We start from the raw sequence: 15,802 nt of genomic DNA, 5'->3' as shown, positions 1-15,802 counted from the left end.
CTGTCACAATCCTAAGAGCTCAAGGACAAATGTCATAGTCTTTTGAAAGACACTCGGTGATTATGTAATATCTTTGTTTCAGAACTCAAATTTTCAGTAAGCCCTACTGTAAAGAGAGCAGTTGAGTGTTACATCATTACATTTTGGTCTTTTGTTGAATGGCAATTTCATGTTCACATGCACTTAGAAAAAACTTGACTTTATTGAAGATCGTTTGTTAAAAATAAGGCTAACCATTTCATAGGAAATAGTTTGCTGAAATAACCAAAACTGTTTTTCTGAACCATGGAAATAACTAAACCAAGTGGGGCATTCTTACTGTCAATTGTCCTGTAGAAGTGTCATTCAGTTCTTATTTGTGTGTCTAGAGGTTATGGGTGAATTTCCATTATGAGATTTTTATGATTGTATACTATAAAATAATTGAAATATTAAGATAATAAATCAGAAGATAAATAGCATCTCAAAGACAAAAAGGTAACCTTAGGAGCTGAGAAAGAGTCTGGCTAGAGTATTATAAGATTCAGAAATCATTATGTCATAAAGGACACTAAAGGTAAATTAACTCAATATTTACTTCTGGCAATATTTTCCTTCATCAGTTAAAAACTTAAAAATATTTTTAATGTAAGAGCTATGCAGGAACTGGACACATTTATTCCTTTCTTCTTGAGAAGGCTAAGTCACTTCTTTATTGGGACAAGAGTTGGGTACCAATAGCAGCAGCCTCACATCATCAGTTCCCAAAGATGCTGCAACCACTGAACATGCCCCTTGCAGATATTAAGTGAGTCCTTATTGATAGCTGATGTACATTTGCTGAGCACTGTGAAGGAAAAGCATCCATTATGTTGGAAGGAGAGATCACTTTACCTTGATGAAGTATCTGAGGAAGGGCTTTTGAGGACAAGTTGGCAGAGATGGGGAACTATTTATACAAACTAGTAGACAAAGGTATCCTAAGTAAATGGCAAAACATTGATGTTTTTTGTTTGTTTGTTTGTTTGTTTGTTTTTTGTTTTTTGTTTTTCGAGACAGGGTTTCTCTGTGTAGCTTTGCACCTTTTTCCTGGAACTCACTTGGTAGCCCAGGGTGGCCTCGAACTCACAGAGATCCGCCTGGCTCTGCCTCCCGAGTGCTGGGATTAAAGGCATGCGCCACCACTGCCTGGCAAACATTGATGTTTTAAAGATGGTAGCTTTTGATGGTTTAAATGAAAATGGCCTCCGTAGGATCATACGTTTGAATACTTGCTTCCCAGTTGGTAGAACTGTTTGAGAAGGATTAGGCATTGTGGCCTTGTTGGAGGTATGTCACTCAGGCTGGAAAGACTCTTGTGATTCCCAGTTTTCTCTCTGCTTCCTGTTTGTGGATCAAGATGTGAACTCTCAACTGTCCCTTCACTTTGTGATCATGGACTCTAACCCTCTGAAGCAGCAAGCCCCAAATAAATGCTTTCTTCTGCAAGTGGCCTTGGTCATGGTGTTTTATCACAGCAATAGAAAAGGAACCAATACAGGAGTGAATTAGGAAAATCGTCAAGACTAGTCTGTGAGAGGATGACATGGATGGGAAACAATAAAGAGATTAGGGAGGGAGGGAGTTAGGGGTCTTCTGGCTGTGCTACGGTTAAGAATTCTAGATAGGGCTGGGAAGATAGCCAAGTCAGTAAAGTGCTTGCCATGAAAGAATGAGGACCTGAGTCTAATCCTTCTGAATTCACGTTGTGGCACATACTTACTATCCCAGCACTGAGGAGGCAGAGATAGCTGGATCCCTGGGGCTCAGTGGCCATCAAACATAGCCTCCTTAGCATGTCTCAGACCAAGGAAGGTACCTGTCTCAAAAAGCATGATGGATAGTGCTTGAAGGATGATACTTGAGGTTGACATCTGGCTTCTATATCTATGTGCATGTACATCTACACATATGTGAACATGCACACACATATATACACACATGCACAGAACTGAAAACAGTACTCAAACTATGACCTAGTTCTAGGATGGTCATGTGTACAGTTCCTACAGTAGAGGATAGAATTGGAGAGTCTTTAGTATGTCAGTCCTCTTGTCATTAGTACACCATGGGTTATCACAACTGATACTCATGAAATGCATTCTTAATGAATTACATACATTGCAGTATAGTACTTCCATACATATTCCTTAATTGGATACCAATACTAATGCTAGGTGTTACTATAACTATGCAGAAAAACAGGGCTCAGGTGATGTAGCTGAGAACACCCAGGCAGGAATGCTTTAAGAAAGAAAATATAGACAGTGTATTATGAACATAAAACTCATAAGTTTAGGTTTCTGATGAGGTCTCATGCTGGGGCTTGTTATCTCTGCTGCCACATGCTGCCCTGTATTGTCACTGTTGGGAATTCCTGTGCCACACTGTCCCAAGGTTCTGGGAGTTGTAGGGACAGGGGTCAGTTCCCCTCCTGACAATCTCTTGTCTCCTCACAACCCTGGAAACTTTTTGTCCATGCCAGATGAACATTGCTATAGCCTGAACCTGCCAATCAGTCCCAGCAACACCCTTTTACCAATGAGAGCCTCCATGAAACATGGTTTCAACTTCCAACTGACTGCAAGCTGTAAGCACAAAATCACCTTAATGGCATTTGAAGTTTTCATTTTGAGGGGTATATTGAGAAAACCTATAAGGCTTTATCTTATCAATCCATACATAGAATTCTCTGTAGATATAAATCAACAGATAATAAGAAGTTGACTATTAAATGGTTACTTGGAGTGTCTAAGACACACTGAGACAGCTGTGGACCTGTCCAGACAGGAGCAGTCATTTGTAGAAGAAAGTGTAAAATCAGTGGATGATGCTGGAAACTTGTGTGACCTTGGATACATTGGCTAGCCTCTCTGCACTTCCATTTTCTCTTCATGCTCTCTTCATCTCTTTATCTAGGGATGGTAGCTTTCCCTTCCAGGTAATACGTGGGCATAAGTCTCAAGACACTATATATGGATTCTCTGATAGGAACTCCATAGAAACAAAGACAGATATTTGTGTCACTCAAGTTATATTCAAGGGGACCGATTTACCTTGCCTTACTTCCAAATCCGAACTACTTTATCTCTTGTTTCTATCTGATCTATAATTAGGCAAGAATATTACCCATTTCACTGGTCACGGTCTAGCTGATTCCTATTGCAGGATGCAGGACAGTGAAGCATGATTATTCCAGCTCTGGACACCACGATTTTTATACAAAGGAACAAGGACAAACCCCATCAAAGACTTAATATAGACATATGCCAAGGAAAGCCTGAGCACTGTTCCTCAAATAAAAAAACCACAGCTCCCACTGTCTCCTGAGGCATCATGGGCTATGAGCTCACCACCAAACTACAGCCCCTGCCTCCCTTCTCTGAGCCTTTGCTCACCCTACCAACAAAATCTTTGGAGAGAATCACCATAGGCAGTTGAGCCTTAATACTTTCTGAGATGTTCATTTTTCCTCTCATACTTTTACAGTGAAGACTGAAATCAAACTTCTCCTTTAGGGTAGAAATTTTTGATATTGAGGAGGAAATATTCTAGCTAGTAGGTAGGTTAGGAGTTTTAGGAAAAAGACTATCTTTGTATGAGTTGTTCCATTTGTCAAACATTCTGTATTTCTGTTTTTGACTCTTACATTCACTTTTTTTAATTTTTATTTTGCAATACAATTCAGTTCTACATATCAGCCATGGATTCCCTTGTTCTTCCCCCTCCTGCCCCCCTCACCTTCCCCCCCCCCCCCAGCCCGCCCCCCATTCCCATCTCCTCCAGGGCAAAGCCTTCCCCGCAGACTGAGATCAACCTGGTAGACTCAGTCCAGGTAGGTCCAGTCCCCTCCTCCCAGGCCAAGCCAAGCAACCCTGCATAGGCCCCAGGTTTCAAACAGCTGACTCATGCAATGAGCACAGGACCCGGTCCCACTGCCTGGATGCCTCCCAAACAGATCAGGCCAATCAACTGTCTCACCCACTCAGAGGGCCTGATCCAGTTGGTGACCCCTCAGCCATTGATTCATATTTCATGTGTTTCCATTCGTTTGGCTATTTGTCCCTGTGCTTTATCCAACCTTGGTCTCAACAATTCTCGCTCATATAAAGACCATGGTAAATGAAGACCACATGAGAACAGGAAGAAGCAAAGTGCTAGAGAGGCCCACAGAAATCCACAAATATACCCCCACAACAGACTGCTGGCAATGGTCGAGAGACAGCCTGAACTGACCTACTCTGGTGATGGGATGGCCAAACACCCTAATTGTCGTGCTAGAAACCTCATCCAACTACTGAGGGATCTGGATGCAGAGATCCATGACTAGGCCCTGGGTGGATCTCTGGGAGTCCAATTACATTCACTTTTAATGTGAGCAGAAGAGTACCTGTCTCCCTGTTATAGAGAAGGACCACAAAGCTGTGGGTGACCTTCCCAGTGCCACCTGTTTGATTTCCTTTCCATTTATCAGGAACATATTCTGCCCCCAAGACTGCACTGCATCAGACATGAATATGATCACATTACTTTCCAGACAACCTGATTTGGCAGGTGCTGCCTTCCCATTATATAGACAAGAAAACCAAGTTTTCTCTAAGTGGCAAAATCCACACTGTGACTCAGTAGTAAATTTAAGATTCAAATTCAAGTCAGTTGATTTATTATACAGCCTGCTTTAGCAACAAAAATTTATGCCAAACAGCATTCCCAGTTACTGGAACAAGTAGAGTTTGCTAATTCCAGGAAGTTTCTGTGCAGATTCATTTTTCTAAGAAGCCTAGTAATATGTCTGCTTTGTGGCTCAGTTAAACAGAACTTGTATTTAGTCAAGATGAAATCTGATGGATCTGACTTCAGAGTTAACACCGGTATTGTAGGAAATTGGTTGGGGATTCAGACTGTTGTTTGCCTAGAAAACCTACTTCATTTCACATATTAAAGAATTCCTGCATAGTTGCCTAAAACCTCTTTAAAGTTCTCCAGCTTCCCTGAGAAAATTGTTCCAGTCAAAATAAATGAACCCAGTTCTGCTTGAAAATGACAGATGGTGGTAAGAGCAGTGTTAGGAGGAGATACAGGCTTAGTTCAGTGTGTTATTGAAATTTATTCTAAAAGGCTGATCCATTCAGTAGTAGGCAAGGTAGGAGATCGGTTTTCTTTTCCTAAAGTTTTCATTCTGCTTATCAAATTCAATAAACATGTTAGTGTTTTCAAATTCATAACTAGGTGCTACACTTTGTGTTCATTGTTAGGGACAGAGGAAGAAAGGACGTCATTCTTGTCCTCATAAAGTCCATGACTAAATTGCTTAGTACTAGATACTTACAAGAGATATATGCATCCTCTAATTGAATGGAATTTCTGAACAAAACTGGACTCTGACCAACTTGGTTTGTAACCTCTTTGTATCTGTGTCTTTGTTTGTTTCTATCACTTCTCCTATCCCTGTATCACACACACACACACACACACACACACACACACACACACACACACGCGCGCGCGCACGCGCGCGCGCAAGGGGGGCAGTGGAAAATTCCATATTTCCTTTTTAGCTCAGAATCAGGTTGGCAGCCTGAAGGGTAAGCTAAGTTGAGGTTTGAAGTAAGAGGCTAGCACAATCGTTATGCAGAAAATCCAGCCTGGGAAGATCCATGCTCAAAGCCCTGCCTGTGGCCATAGGTCAACTCTCTTGACAGCAGGTAGAAATTCGAGTGTATAGCTAAGAAGGAAGCCATCATCCTAAAGTAGTTCATTGACACAGCACCCCTCCAGGCATCGCTACTTGTAAAGTATCTGGAATGAAGCATCTCTTCCAGCCTCACAGAATATGGCTGGTCCCTTCTGTGCCTGTCTGGCTCCAAAGTCCCAGGACAGCTCAGGAAACAGAAGGTGGTAAAATGGAGGCTGTTGGAAATGTTCTGAGGTCCAAGTAAATAATGAATTTTATATCATGTGAAAGTATTTTGGCAGTGCATTATTTCTCGAATGTGAAGTACAACCAGTGTTCCATGGCTGACTCCCTTGCATATAACTATTTAAGAGTGTAGTGGGGAGGAAGAGAGAGAGGGAGGGAGGGAGAGACAGAAAGAGCACACAGTAATATATTTAGATTTTTCTACTCTTAATCATTCATTATCATATATTGATTCCAAGACTCACATTCATGTCTGTGCAAAAGTACATTTCAGTCTCTGATATCAGAATGAGTCTTTGTTTGCTTATTTAAAACTGCATGACAGATGGTGCTTTTAAAAATCAATACTGCTTAAAATAATGAAAACAAAGTGCAGCGTGTCAGATAGTCAGAAGGGCAGTGTGCAGGGGCAGCCGTGATTTCCTCCTTTCAAAAAATGTGAAAAAAAAGTGTCTCTAAGCAGATGGGAGATTTTCCTGCCCTCTAAAAGCCAGAACTCCAGAAACTCTGCCTCCAGGGTACAGCTTTGAAATCCTAGTTTTTCTTTCCACACTGTAAATAACCAGTAGCTTTTCATAGAGATGTCACTTGCCCTAGTTTGTCTCCAGGAGCTTGGACCTGACTGTGTAAGCTTATTCCAGGCAAAGGAGAGCTTATCCATAAATAGTTAACCACTCAGAAAGCACTCAGTACTCCTTGCAGGGAGTGCAAGCTTAAATGGCAGGTGCTCTTTTGCAATTCACAGAAAAATAAAAATGAGAAGCATCCTTAAAGTGAGGACCCATCCAGTGGCTTTGGTGCCCTAGCAGTTTACACAGCCTGTAGCTGATGCTGAAGAAACATTGAGGAATTAATGAAAGAAAGATGTCCCCCAACCACAAATGAGAGCAGTTATAGTTGTTCACAATGCCACACTTGTGGAGCAGTGATCAGGGACTGTGCTTAAACACGATAAAAACTGTTAGTGATACATCCTTCCCATGCATCATTCCTGGGTCCTGGTGACAATGGCAGGCATGTCTAAGAAAATAATAACGTGACCCCAGTCGACTGCACACCACTGACATTTATCCTAGCCCCACCAGGAGGGGCATGCATTAAAGTTCGGATCCTTTAGCTTACTTACTACCAAAGAGATTCTCATAGATCTCGATGTCAAACCCTTTAGGCACATCACAGGGGTGCTCTTCAAAGTAGATTCTGCGTAGTGCTGGAATGGATAACTCAGCAGGAAAGCAGCCTCTGTTGCTTGGATGTGCAGAACCCTGCACACAGCTCAATGGCTTTATCAGTTGCTCTCTGAGCTGTGTCCATGCTCATAAAGAATAAACAGGGAAAGGATGCTACTGTCGAGCTCAGTACCACTAAGGACTGCACATACATTTGTCCTGACAGGACCACCACGGGGGAAAAAAAAACACTCAAGCTGTTTCACATCCATTTGATTCTCTAAACCAGTTTGAAAAGTAAATCTCAAAATGTACAGGTGAATAAGCTGAGTCTTAGTAATTTCCCCAGGCCTTGTTGTTATTAGTAAACGGCCTGATGAATCCTGAAAGCTGGCCTCCTCGCTTGTACTTCCACTCTGATCTGCTCGCTGCTTCCTTTAGTAACTGACAGTCGTAAGAGGGCTACATGAAGTCGGGCTTGTGAAGGATGTTCTCCCCGCTCCACACACACAGCTCACTTGGGAGATGTTCATTCCAAAGTTGTTTCCTTTTCTCAGAATCGAAGCATAGCATCTGAGTCAGAGATGCAAGCATCTGGGCAGCATTGAACGATGGTAGATTAAGCAGGCTATGCCTCCTTTGAACTCTGGGTTTTGTGGTTCACCCTGGACAAATTGTAAAGGAAATTGGAGCATGGCAGAGACCCCTCTCATTGTGTACTGTGTGGTGTTCACATCTTCTTAACACTCCACATGAGTGCCCATCAGTGTTGAGATGATTCTGGCAGATGAGGCCACTAATCCTACAGAAACTGGCAGCAGTATTGGAATTGGACGTCATCATTCTGGGCTCCAAATAACTACAGATTTATAGGAGGATCCGGTGGGTCATATAATGTTCATTAAGAAGGGACCAAGCATCCCAAACCAAGGCCACTTTTGGCTTGTTCCTGTTTGGCCTAGTAGATAACACTTCATAATAGGGAGAGAGAGATGCTAAATCAAAGGGTTTTAGAAATGGATACAAGTTTCCATTCTCAAACAGATTATGATGTTTGCAAACAATGAACAAGAATAGGTTGTAAATTATACATAAAAACAAAGAATGACAGTCATTACCAAAACCCAATCATCTGATCCATGAGCTCTCTGCTGATGTTCCCAATATACCTTGAGATAGGTACCATCCTTACTACCATTTCTCTTACAAAAAAAAATTGAGCCATGAAAGGTTAGTAACTTTCCTATTGATATTTAGCTGGTACATGTCAGGGCTAAGATGTTGATGTTGTATACATATTCCAAATCTTAAGCTTTCTGATATTATCAACCATCATGTCAAAATTGAAAACAAAAATCCCCAGATGAGTGATTACAGTTAGAAACAATCAGATTCATTAATTTCTTGAATGCTTAGTGAATTTTTAATATGTCATATACACTAAGCACATTTTCTATAGGACACATTTTCTATAAAGACTGAGTTTGGTGAATGGCAGTGCATTACTTCGGTTCAGTCAATACTGGTTCATTTGACTGCAGCAGCATGCTGGGAAAGGCTCGATTTGAACCTGAAATCCTCACAGCCCCTCTGTATCTGCTCTAGGAACAGTTGTTCTTCTGCCGTGGTGAGCACCATTGATTGCTGCTGCCTCTGCTATTGGTTTATCCACTTCATTTCGAACTCCATAGGTTTGCTCATTTAATACTTTAAGTTGGCATAGAAAATAATGGGTTCCATTATGGCACTTCCACTCATGGCTATCATTGTTCTTTGTTTATGGCTTTTTGTTGTGCCCCCCTCTCCATCTGATCCCCTTCCTCCCTCTGTACATCCAAGTACAGTTTGGTTTAGATATCTTTGAATATAGAGGGGAAACCACAAAGATTTTCTCATACATAGAGGACAAAGAGTTCACCGAAGCCAGTATTTCTTGACACCACTATGAACACTCTGCTTAGGAGTTAGTTTTCAACACTCTGTTGCTAGATATAGAAACTCTGTCTATAGTTATAGAAAGCCCAAGAAGTATGAAATAGTTTAGAATTTCAGCATTCACCAGCTGCCTTTTGCAAGCAAGGCCGTGCAGGATTAAGTGTTGCTCTCTTACTGTGGTGCCCCACCTTAGCATTGTCATGCTTAATGTCCTTGATTTGTCACAAGTTCATTCAGGTTCTGTCTTGCTCCAAGCTACGTGGTGTAAAGATTAGCAAGTTTTAAAAATCTCAGTTGAGCCGGGCGGTGGTGGCGCACGCCTTTAATCCCAGCACTCGGGAGGCAGAGCCAGGCGGATCTCTGTGAGTTCGAGGCCAGCCTGGTCTACAAAGTGAGATCCAGGAAAGGTGCAAAGCTACACAGAGAAACCCTGTCTCGAAAAACCAAAAAAAAAAAAAAACAACAAAAACAAACAAAAAAAAAAATCTCAGTTGAATGTTCTCATGAGGCTCGAAATCAAGAAAGAGTGCTAGCAATTTGGCTAAAAGTTACCCCAAAGCGGGTGAGCAGAGACAGGAGGGACACACTTCAGAAAGAAACTGGGTTGATAAGGAGTAGGTATATTAGTTATTTTTGTTTTAGCTGGTTGAATGGATTTTCAATACTTTGATAAGACATAAAGATTGACATCTCACAGTCTACATAGATGTTTATTTCTGAAGCATTTCTAACCATAAGCTTGGTTTATCGTTATGAAGTTGTAAACATGCACCTTTCCCCGACCTCACCCCATTTGTATCTGTAAACCTACTGTTCACAAGTTGACTAAATTATGTGTACCTCTGTTTTCACTTTCAAAAGGTAAAAGACAAGTACATTTGAATACAAGATTTGAGATTGAGCTGAGTGTCAAAATGCTAAATCAAGAACAGGATGGATGCTAGATAAGGCCAAGGCAGCATAAGTTATGAGCCATGGTGAACTTAAACACTATACATTACTACGTGAAGGAGGGCAAACAATGTAAGAACATGACAGAAGGTATTGGGCTTATCTAATGAGCCATACAGCAAAGCGAATGAACTTTATTAATACGGCAAGTGTCCCGTCATAATACATGCTGTAGCAGCACAATCCTTATGAGAGCCTAGGAAAGAGTCATTGGCATTCTTAATTGTGTGTAGGTTAAGGGTCAGAACTGTTTCTAGCACTTGGCATGACTGAGTTGAAGAGAGCAGACATTGCCCAGAGAGTAATAAAGACAGCAAAATGGTTTGGAAGTACTTTGACAAAAATTATTCGAAATGTGAGCATTTGCTTTTGGAAAAGGAGATAGATGTGTGTTGCCTTCCTTTTCTTGCAAAATAATGTTGGAAATTGGAAGATTTTTTTTGACTTTCAGCTATTTGATAACTAAATTTATCTAATGATTTAGCTCATTTCTCATTCACTCATCAGTCATTCAGAAAAGGTGTTATGCACCTCTTATTAACTCCCTCTGGACTATCTGACTGCATCATGAATTAGGGAATCCCTACAACGAGACATCGTCTCTTCCCTGAGGAGCTCAGCCTAATGGAAACAGGCAACTGCACAAATAATTGCAAGATGGTGAGACAGAGGCAATAATATATATAGCTCACTGGATAGACAGCATCAGGTATCAATGGCCAGATGATGGGGGAGTACACTTGGTAGAGTTTCACTCTGTCATCTTCCAGTCCTCATGGTTGTGCAGCAGAGAGTCCTATGTCTGCATGAGACTGAGATAAGACCAGGCATGGAGTATTTCATCTTCAGAGAGTAGTCATATGACATGGATCTGAGAAAGCTGGAATTTTCCACTCTGTGTCCCAAAACAGATCAGTGAGTTTTTTCTTTACAATGCGGAAACATGTACCTATAATCCTAGCACTCAGAAGGCTGAGGCAGGAGGAACACAAGTTCAAGGCAGATTGCGTTACATATACACAGTGAACTCCACAGCAGCCTGAATTATGTAATAAGACATAGTTTTAAGATAAAAACAAAGTGCTAGTGGAAACTATGTGGTTGTTGTACCAAGTATTGACCAGCACATCTTTCTACTTATGATGTTCTACTGACTTATTCCATAATGTGCACACATACAATAAGACATTTATTTATCATGGAGAGCTTCAGAGGCCTAATGCCTAAATACATGGGTCTTGTTAAATAAACAAGTATAAATATAGAACGTTATTAAGAAAAATCATATTTATAAGTTTGGTAGGAAGTAGCTAGCCATCCATGTTATACTATTTAAAAAGAAGAAAAACATTTTAGCATGTGCTCACAAACATACCCACAAACATTCTCAGCGTACAGCTCCTTCCCCTGATGAGCTTTGGGGAAGGACATCTGTGAGAAATAAAGCAAAGGCCTTTGCATTTCTCTTCTGTGTTTATATAGCTGAAAATATTTTTTATGATATCTGTAGACTTCATTTTATGACCTGGGAAAGGGATGCCCTCAATGCCCTATATGTACTTGGTGCCGTGTGGTCCATTATAAATGTTAGTTTATCCCTTCTAGGTAGCATGGAAATACAGCTTGCTCAAGATGGTTTAAACCTGCAGACAATATCACACCCATATTCATAAGTGTTTTCCCTTGGAATGAAATGCAGTGTTTCAGAGTAAAGTCAATAGATTTTAGATGAACTATGTGATTAAATCTATATTTGGCTTATTTAACCATTTAAGGCTGAATTATTAAACAGGAAGTCTGCCAAATCTTGATAATTCCAGGCTGCATTTCAACATCGGAAATTACTAACCTACTATTATGGACATTTTTAGTCCTTAGAGTACAAACTTTTATATTTCACATTCTGAACTGAGTAAGTATTATGTTAGCTGTTGCCAAATCTTTTAGGGAAGGCCATCCTGCAATTATCAATACATGTTGCATGATCTGAAATGAAAATCAGCTTTGTGGAACTTTTTAATTTAAAGAATTTAAAAATACAAGACTGGAGAGATGACCCAGTGCTTAAGAGATTTTGTTGCATTGCCAGAAAACCCAAGTGTATACTTATACATCCTCTCTCTCTCTCTCTCTCTCTCTCTCTCTCTCTCTCTCTCTCTCTCTCTCTCTCTCACACACACACACACACACACACACAAATAAAAATGAATCCATTTTAAAAAAAATAATTTAAAACAGTCTCTAGGTAAATCAACTTTTATTACATTAATTTAGTTTTCCTTGTTTTCATAAAAATTTGTAAATAATTTAATTTAAAAATCAAATTATTTTTAAATGTGCTAAAGAAAGCCTGGAGTGGTGGCACATACCTTTAATTCCAGCACTCAGGAGGCTACATAGAAGGTCAATCAGCCCCCCACTCCTACACACACACACACACACACACACACACACACACACACACACATAGAAATGAGACTGAGAATATCTAGGTAAGATTAATATAGATTGTGTCCATTTTATTCTAGTTATGATGATGTGCTATAGTTTTGAGATATAGGGGATACTAAGTTAAGGATTGTATGGAACCTGAAACTTCTCAGAAGTTGAGGGTGTCATGGCTTTATGTTTTCTGGGTAATTTTTGGAAAGTAACTGATCTCTCCTTTTCCTCCTGTGAAATTGTGAAGAAAAAGCACTGGTAAACAGACATGCTTTTCTGTAGGTGAGCACCTGCCTGGTACCTGGAAGACAAATGACAGCGGAGAACAGGGGCTTTGTCTATACAGTGTGTCTAATTTTCAGAACGTACAGAACCAAACTTACCATTCTTTCCCTCCATTCCCAGATTACGCCCGATTTGAGGCCAAAATCCATGACCTACGAGAGCAGATGATGAACCACAGCATGAGCTCCGGGTCCGGGTCCCTTCGAACCAATCAGAAACGCTCCCTGTATGTCAGGTAGGAATTGGAATGTTCCTGACTCAGGTGTACTTGTCTTGTGCTATCAGCTTAGGGACACAAGTGCCATGCCTGTGTTCCAATTAGCCCATGTCTGCTCAAAACGCCTTGCATTTAACCATTTTGAAGTAATTTCTGAAATACTATCAGGTTAAAACTTTCCCCTAGTTTTATCTCTTAAAATTTTTTCTCTTGAAAATCGGGGGGGGGGGGGGTCTGTCTGTGTAGCTCAAGTTGACAAACACTAGAACTTTCTTTGTGCTGGAAACATAGGTATACATCACCATACTCAGTTCTCAAGTTATCTCTTAATAATATTTAAAAAGTATTAAAGTGTAACATAGGTTTCATTTATGACAAAGTTTGAATGCATATATTGAAGCTCTGGACATTTGCTTGCAGTCAGTCTTGGAAGAAAATATTCCTTATGACTTCCTGACCCTCTGGGTATTGAGTGTGTTAGCTTCGTGCCTTCATTAGAAATCAGCTGTTCTGTCAAAAAGGAATGCACATTGGTTGTTTTTCTGAAAGTTTTGGTGGAAAAACTTTCTTCAGTAGAATCTCAAGTTGTTTCCAGGATCATAGCAATTCATTGCTCCCTGCCTGACTGAAACCCATTAATTAGCTGGGCACGGTGACTCACACCTGTAATCTCAGGAGACCAGGTTATGTTTAAGACGAGCTTGGAGATACTGTATGTTCCATTGCAACCCTGGCTACAGAACGAGCGAATTCAAAATGCCTGTCAGCATTTTATCCCTGTGGAAACCTCTTCAGTGAGATAGATAGACACTCAAGTATAGCATGCTCCACTTACTAGTACCAGCTCCTGGATTACATCTAAATTCTATCTATTTGTGTGTATGTATGTGCATGCCCTTCTACCATGTGGCTTCTGGGGATTTAACTATGGTCTCTCGGCTAGACTGGAAGCTATTTTATCCACTGAGCCATTTTGTCAATGCAGGGCTTTTAATAAATAGTACAGATACTAACAGCTGTGAGGGAAAGTAACCCCTAATGTGGTCAGAATGAATGTATGCCTGTTTGGAGGAATCAGTCCTTCATTCTTCAGATGTCCGCCACCAGCTCTGGCCCAGGAGCTGACTGACAACTAAGGCCACATCTTCCTCACCAAAATTTCACTTTCTTTTCCAGCAAGAATCCCATGATACATCTACTAAATGATGCATTTGAGTTAGACTTGTCTGAATCAAAATGGCTGTAAAGTTCACTTTCCTGTGTGTTACACATGCAGGGAGAAAATAGAAGGCCAATTTCAGAAGGTGGCAGGTTCTCAGAGGCCTTATTTGTTGGGTGCTCTGGTCATCAGAGAATCCCAGTTTATTTAGGGAAGTTTCCATGCCTCAGGCCTCTTGAGGTTTAAAAACACACGATAGATGGATGGATGGATGGATGGATGGATGGATGGATGGATGGATGGATGGATAGATATCTAACAGACTGTTAATCTTCCATAATTAGCCAAATGTATTCTAGATTGTTTTGAAGTACTTTGTTGTCCATGGTAGGAAATGTGGAGTACCTTATAGAACCTTAAAGATAGTACCTTAGAGAACATCTTATAGTGACATTGCAAATGTGATATAAATTAAGCCAATTTGTGTCCTTTTTTTGGCGGGGAGGGGGGTTGGTTTCAAGACAGGGTTTCTCTGTGTAGCTTTGGAGCCTTTTTCTGGAACTCACTCTGTAGCCCAGGCTGGCCGCAAACTCACAGACATCCTCCTGCCTCTGCCTCCCAAGTGCGGGATTAACGGCATGCACCACCATGGCCAATTTGTGTCTTAATTTTCTTCTCCATACTTGTGTTGTATTACTGGTTTTCCTGATAAAAATTATTTTGAAAAATCTTGAAATGTCATCCTTTGGGATAGCAAATAGAAAAAAAAAAAATAGTTGGGCTAACGGTTCCCAGACAAATCAGTCAACTAAATTGCTTTATAATCTCAAAGTGCAAGGAAAAAATCATCAATATTGTTGTCATGAACTACATGAAAATATCATTACTGCAGTAGAAAAAATTGAAAACATATAGGTTAAAAGTTTTTAAGTTGTGGAAATTAAATGAAGGATTATAATACAAACTCAAAAGACGTATTTGAAAGTATTATTGATTAGAATCTTCTTCATGATGAGAAATGATAAAAAAATTATAACATGCAAGAAAATTGGAAACTTAAACTAATAAAAAGGTTTTAAAGGAGGTAACTTTTAAATGAGACTCAAACACACTTGGCTTTCCATATGAAAATCCCTAGAGAAAATCTCTCTAGTATTGAAATGTTGTAGATGTAACCAATCGTCTTATTAAATAAGAAACACAGAACCAATGCAAAGAAGAAAGCGAAGAGGTCAGAGCTAAGAGCTAAAAACCTCACCCTTCCTCTCACGGTGGTCCTACCTCTCCAAAAGAGACCTACTTCCTGTGTGTCTGTCTTTATAAAGACTTTCTGTTCTGCCTTCTCATTGGTTGTAAACCCAACCACATGACCGCCTTGTCACTGCCTGTCTGTACAGACCTCCAGGTCTTCTATGGTTGGTATTGAGATTAAAGGCATGTGTCTCTAATGCTGGATGTATCCTTGAACACACAGAGATCTACCTAGCTCTGCCTACCAAGTGCTGGGATTAAAGGTGTGCACCACCACCGCCCAGCTTTCCTATGGCTTGCTAGTAGCTCTGACCCCCGGGCAACTTTATTTATTAACATACAAATAAAATCACATTTCAGTACAAATAAAATATCACCATAAAATGTGGTATTTAGTCTCCCCAAACCCCATTATTCAGTACCTAGAGAGCTGACCTCAGCATCTACATGATTCT

General features: G+C 40.4%; 1 protein-coding gene across 6 annotated transcripts in view; it reads left to right on the top strand.

Annotated features, from left to right (window-relative positions):
- The window catches only part of Dlg2 (discs large MAGUK scaffold protein 2), an 857,262-nt gene that overhangs the window by 703,920 nt on the left and 137,540 nt on the right, over nucleotides 1-15,802 (top strand). For all 6 annotated transcript variants that reach the window (XM_059271442.1, XM_059271434.1, XM_059271427.1 and 3 more), the window contains one exon: nucleotides 12,841-12,955. In XM_059271442.1, coding sequence (XP_059127425.1) covers nucleotides 12,841-12,955 — 115 coding nt within the window. The remainder of the gene's footprint in view (nucleotides 1-12,840; nucleotides 12,956-15,802) is intronic.

This window comes from Peromyscus eremicus, chromosome 1 (genome assembly GCF_949786415.1).
Source record: "Peromyscus eremicus chromosome 1, PerEre_H2_v1, whole genome shotgun sequence".
Classification (NCBI taxonomy): Eukaryota; Metazoa; Chordata; class Mammalia; order Rodentia; family Cricetidae; genus Peromyscus; species Peromyscus eremicus.
Note: the sequence above shows the minus strand (reverse complement) of the source record. Positions and strands in the feature narration are given on the sequence as shown.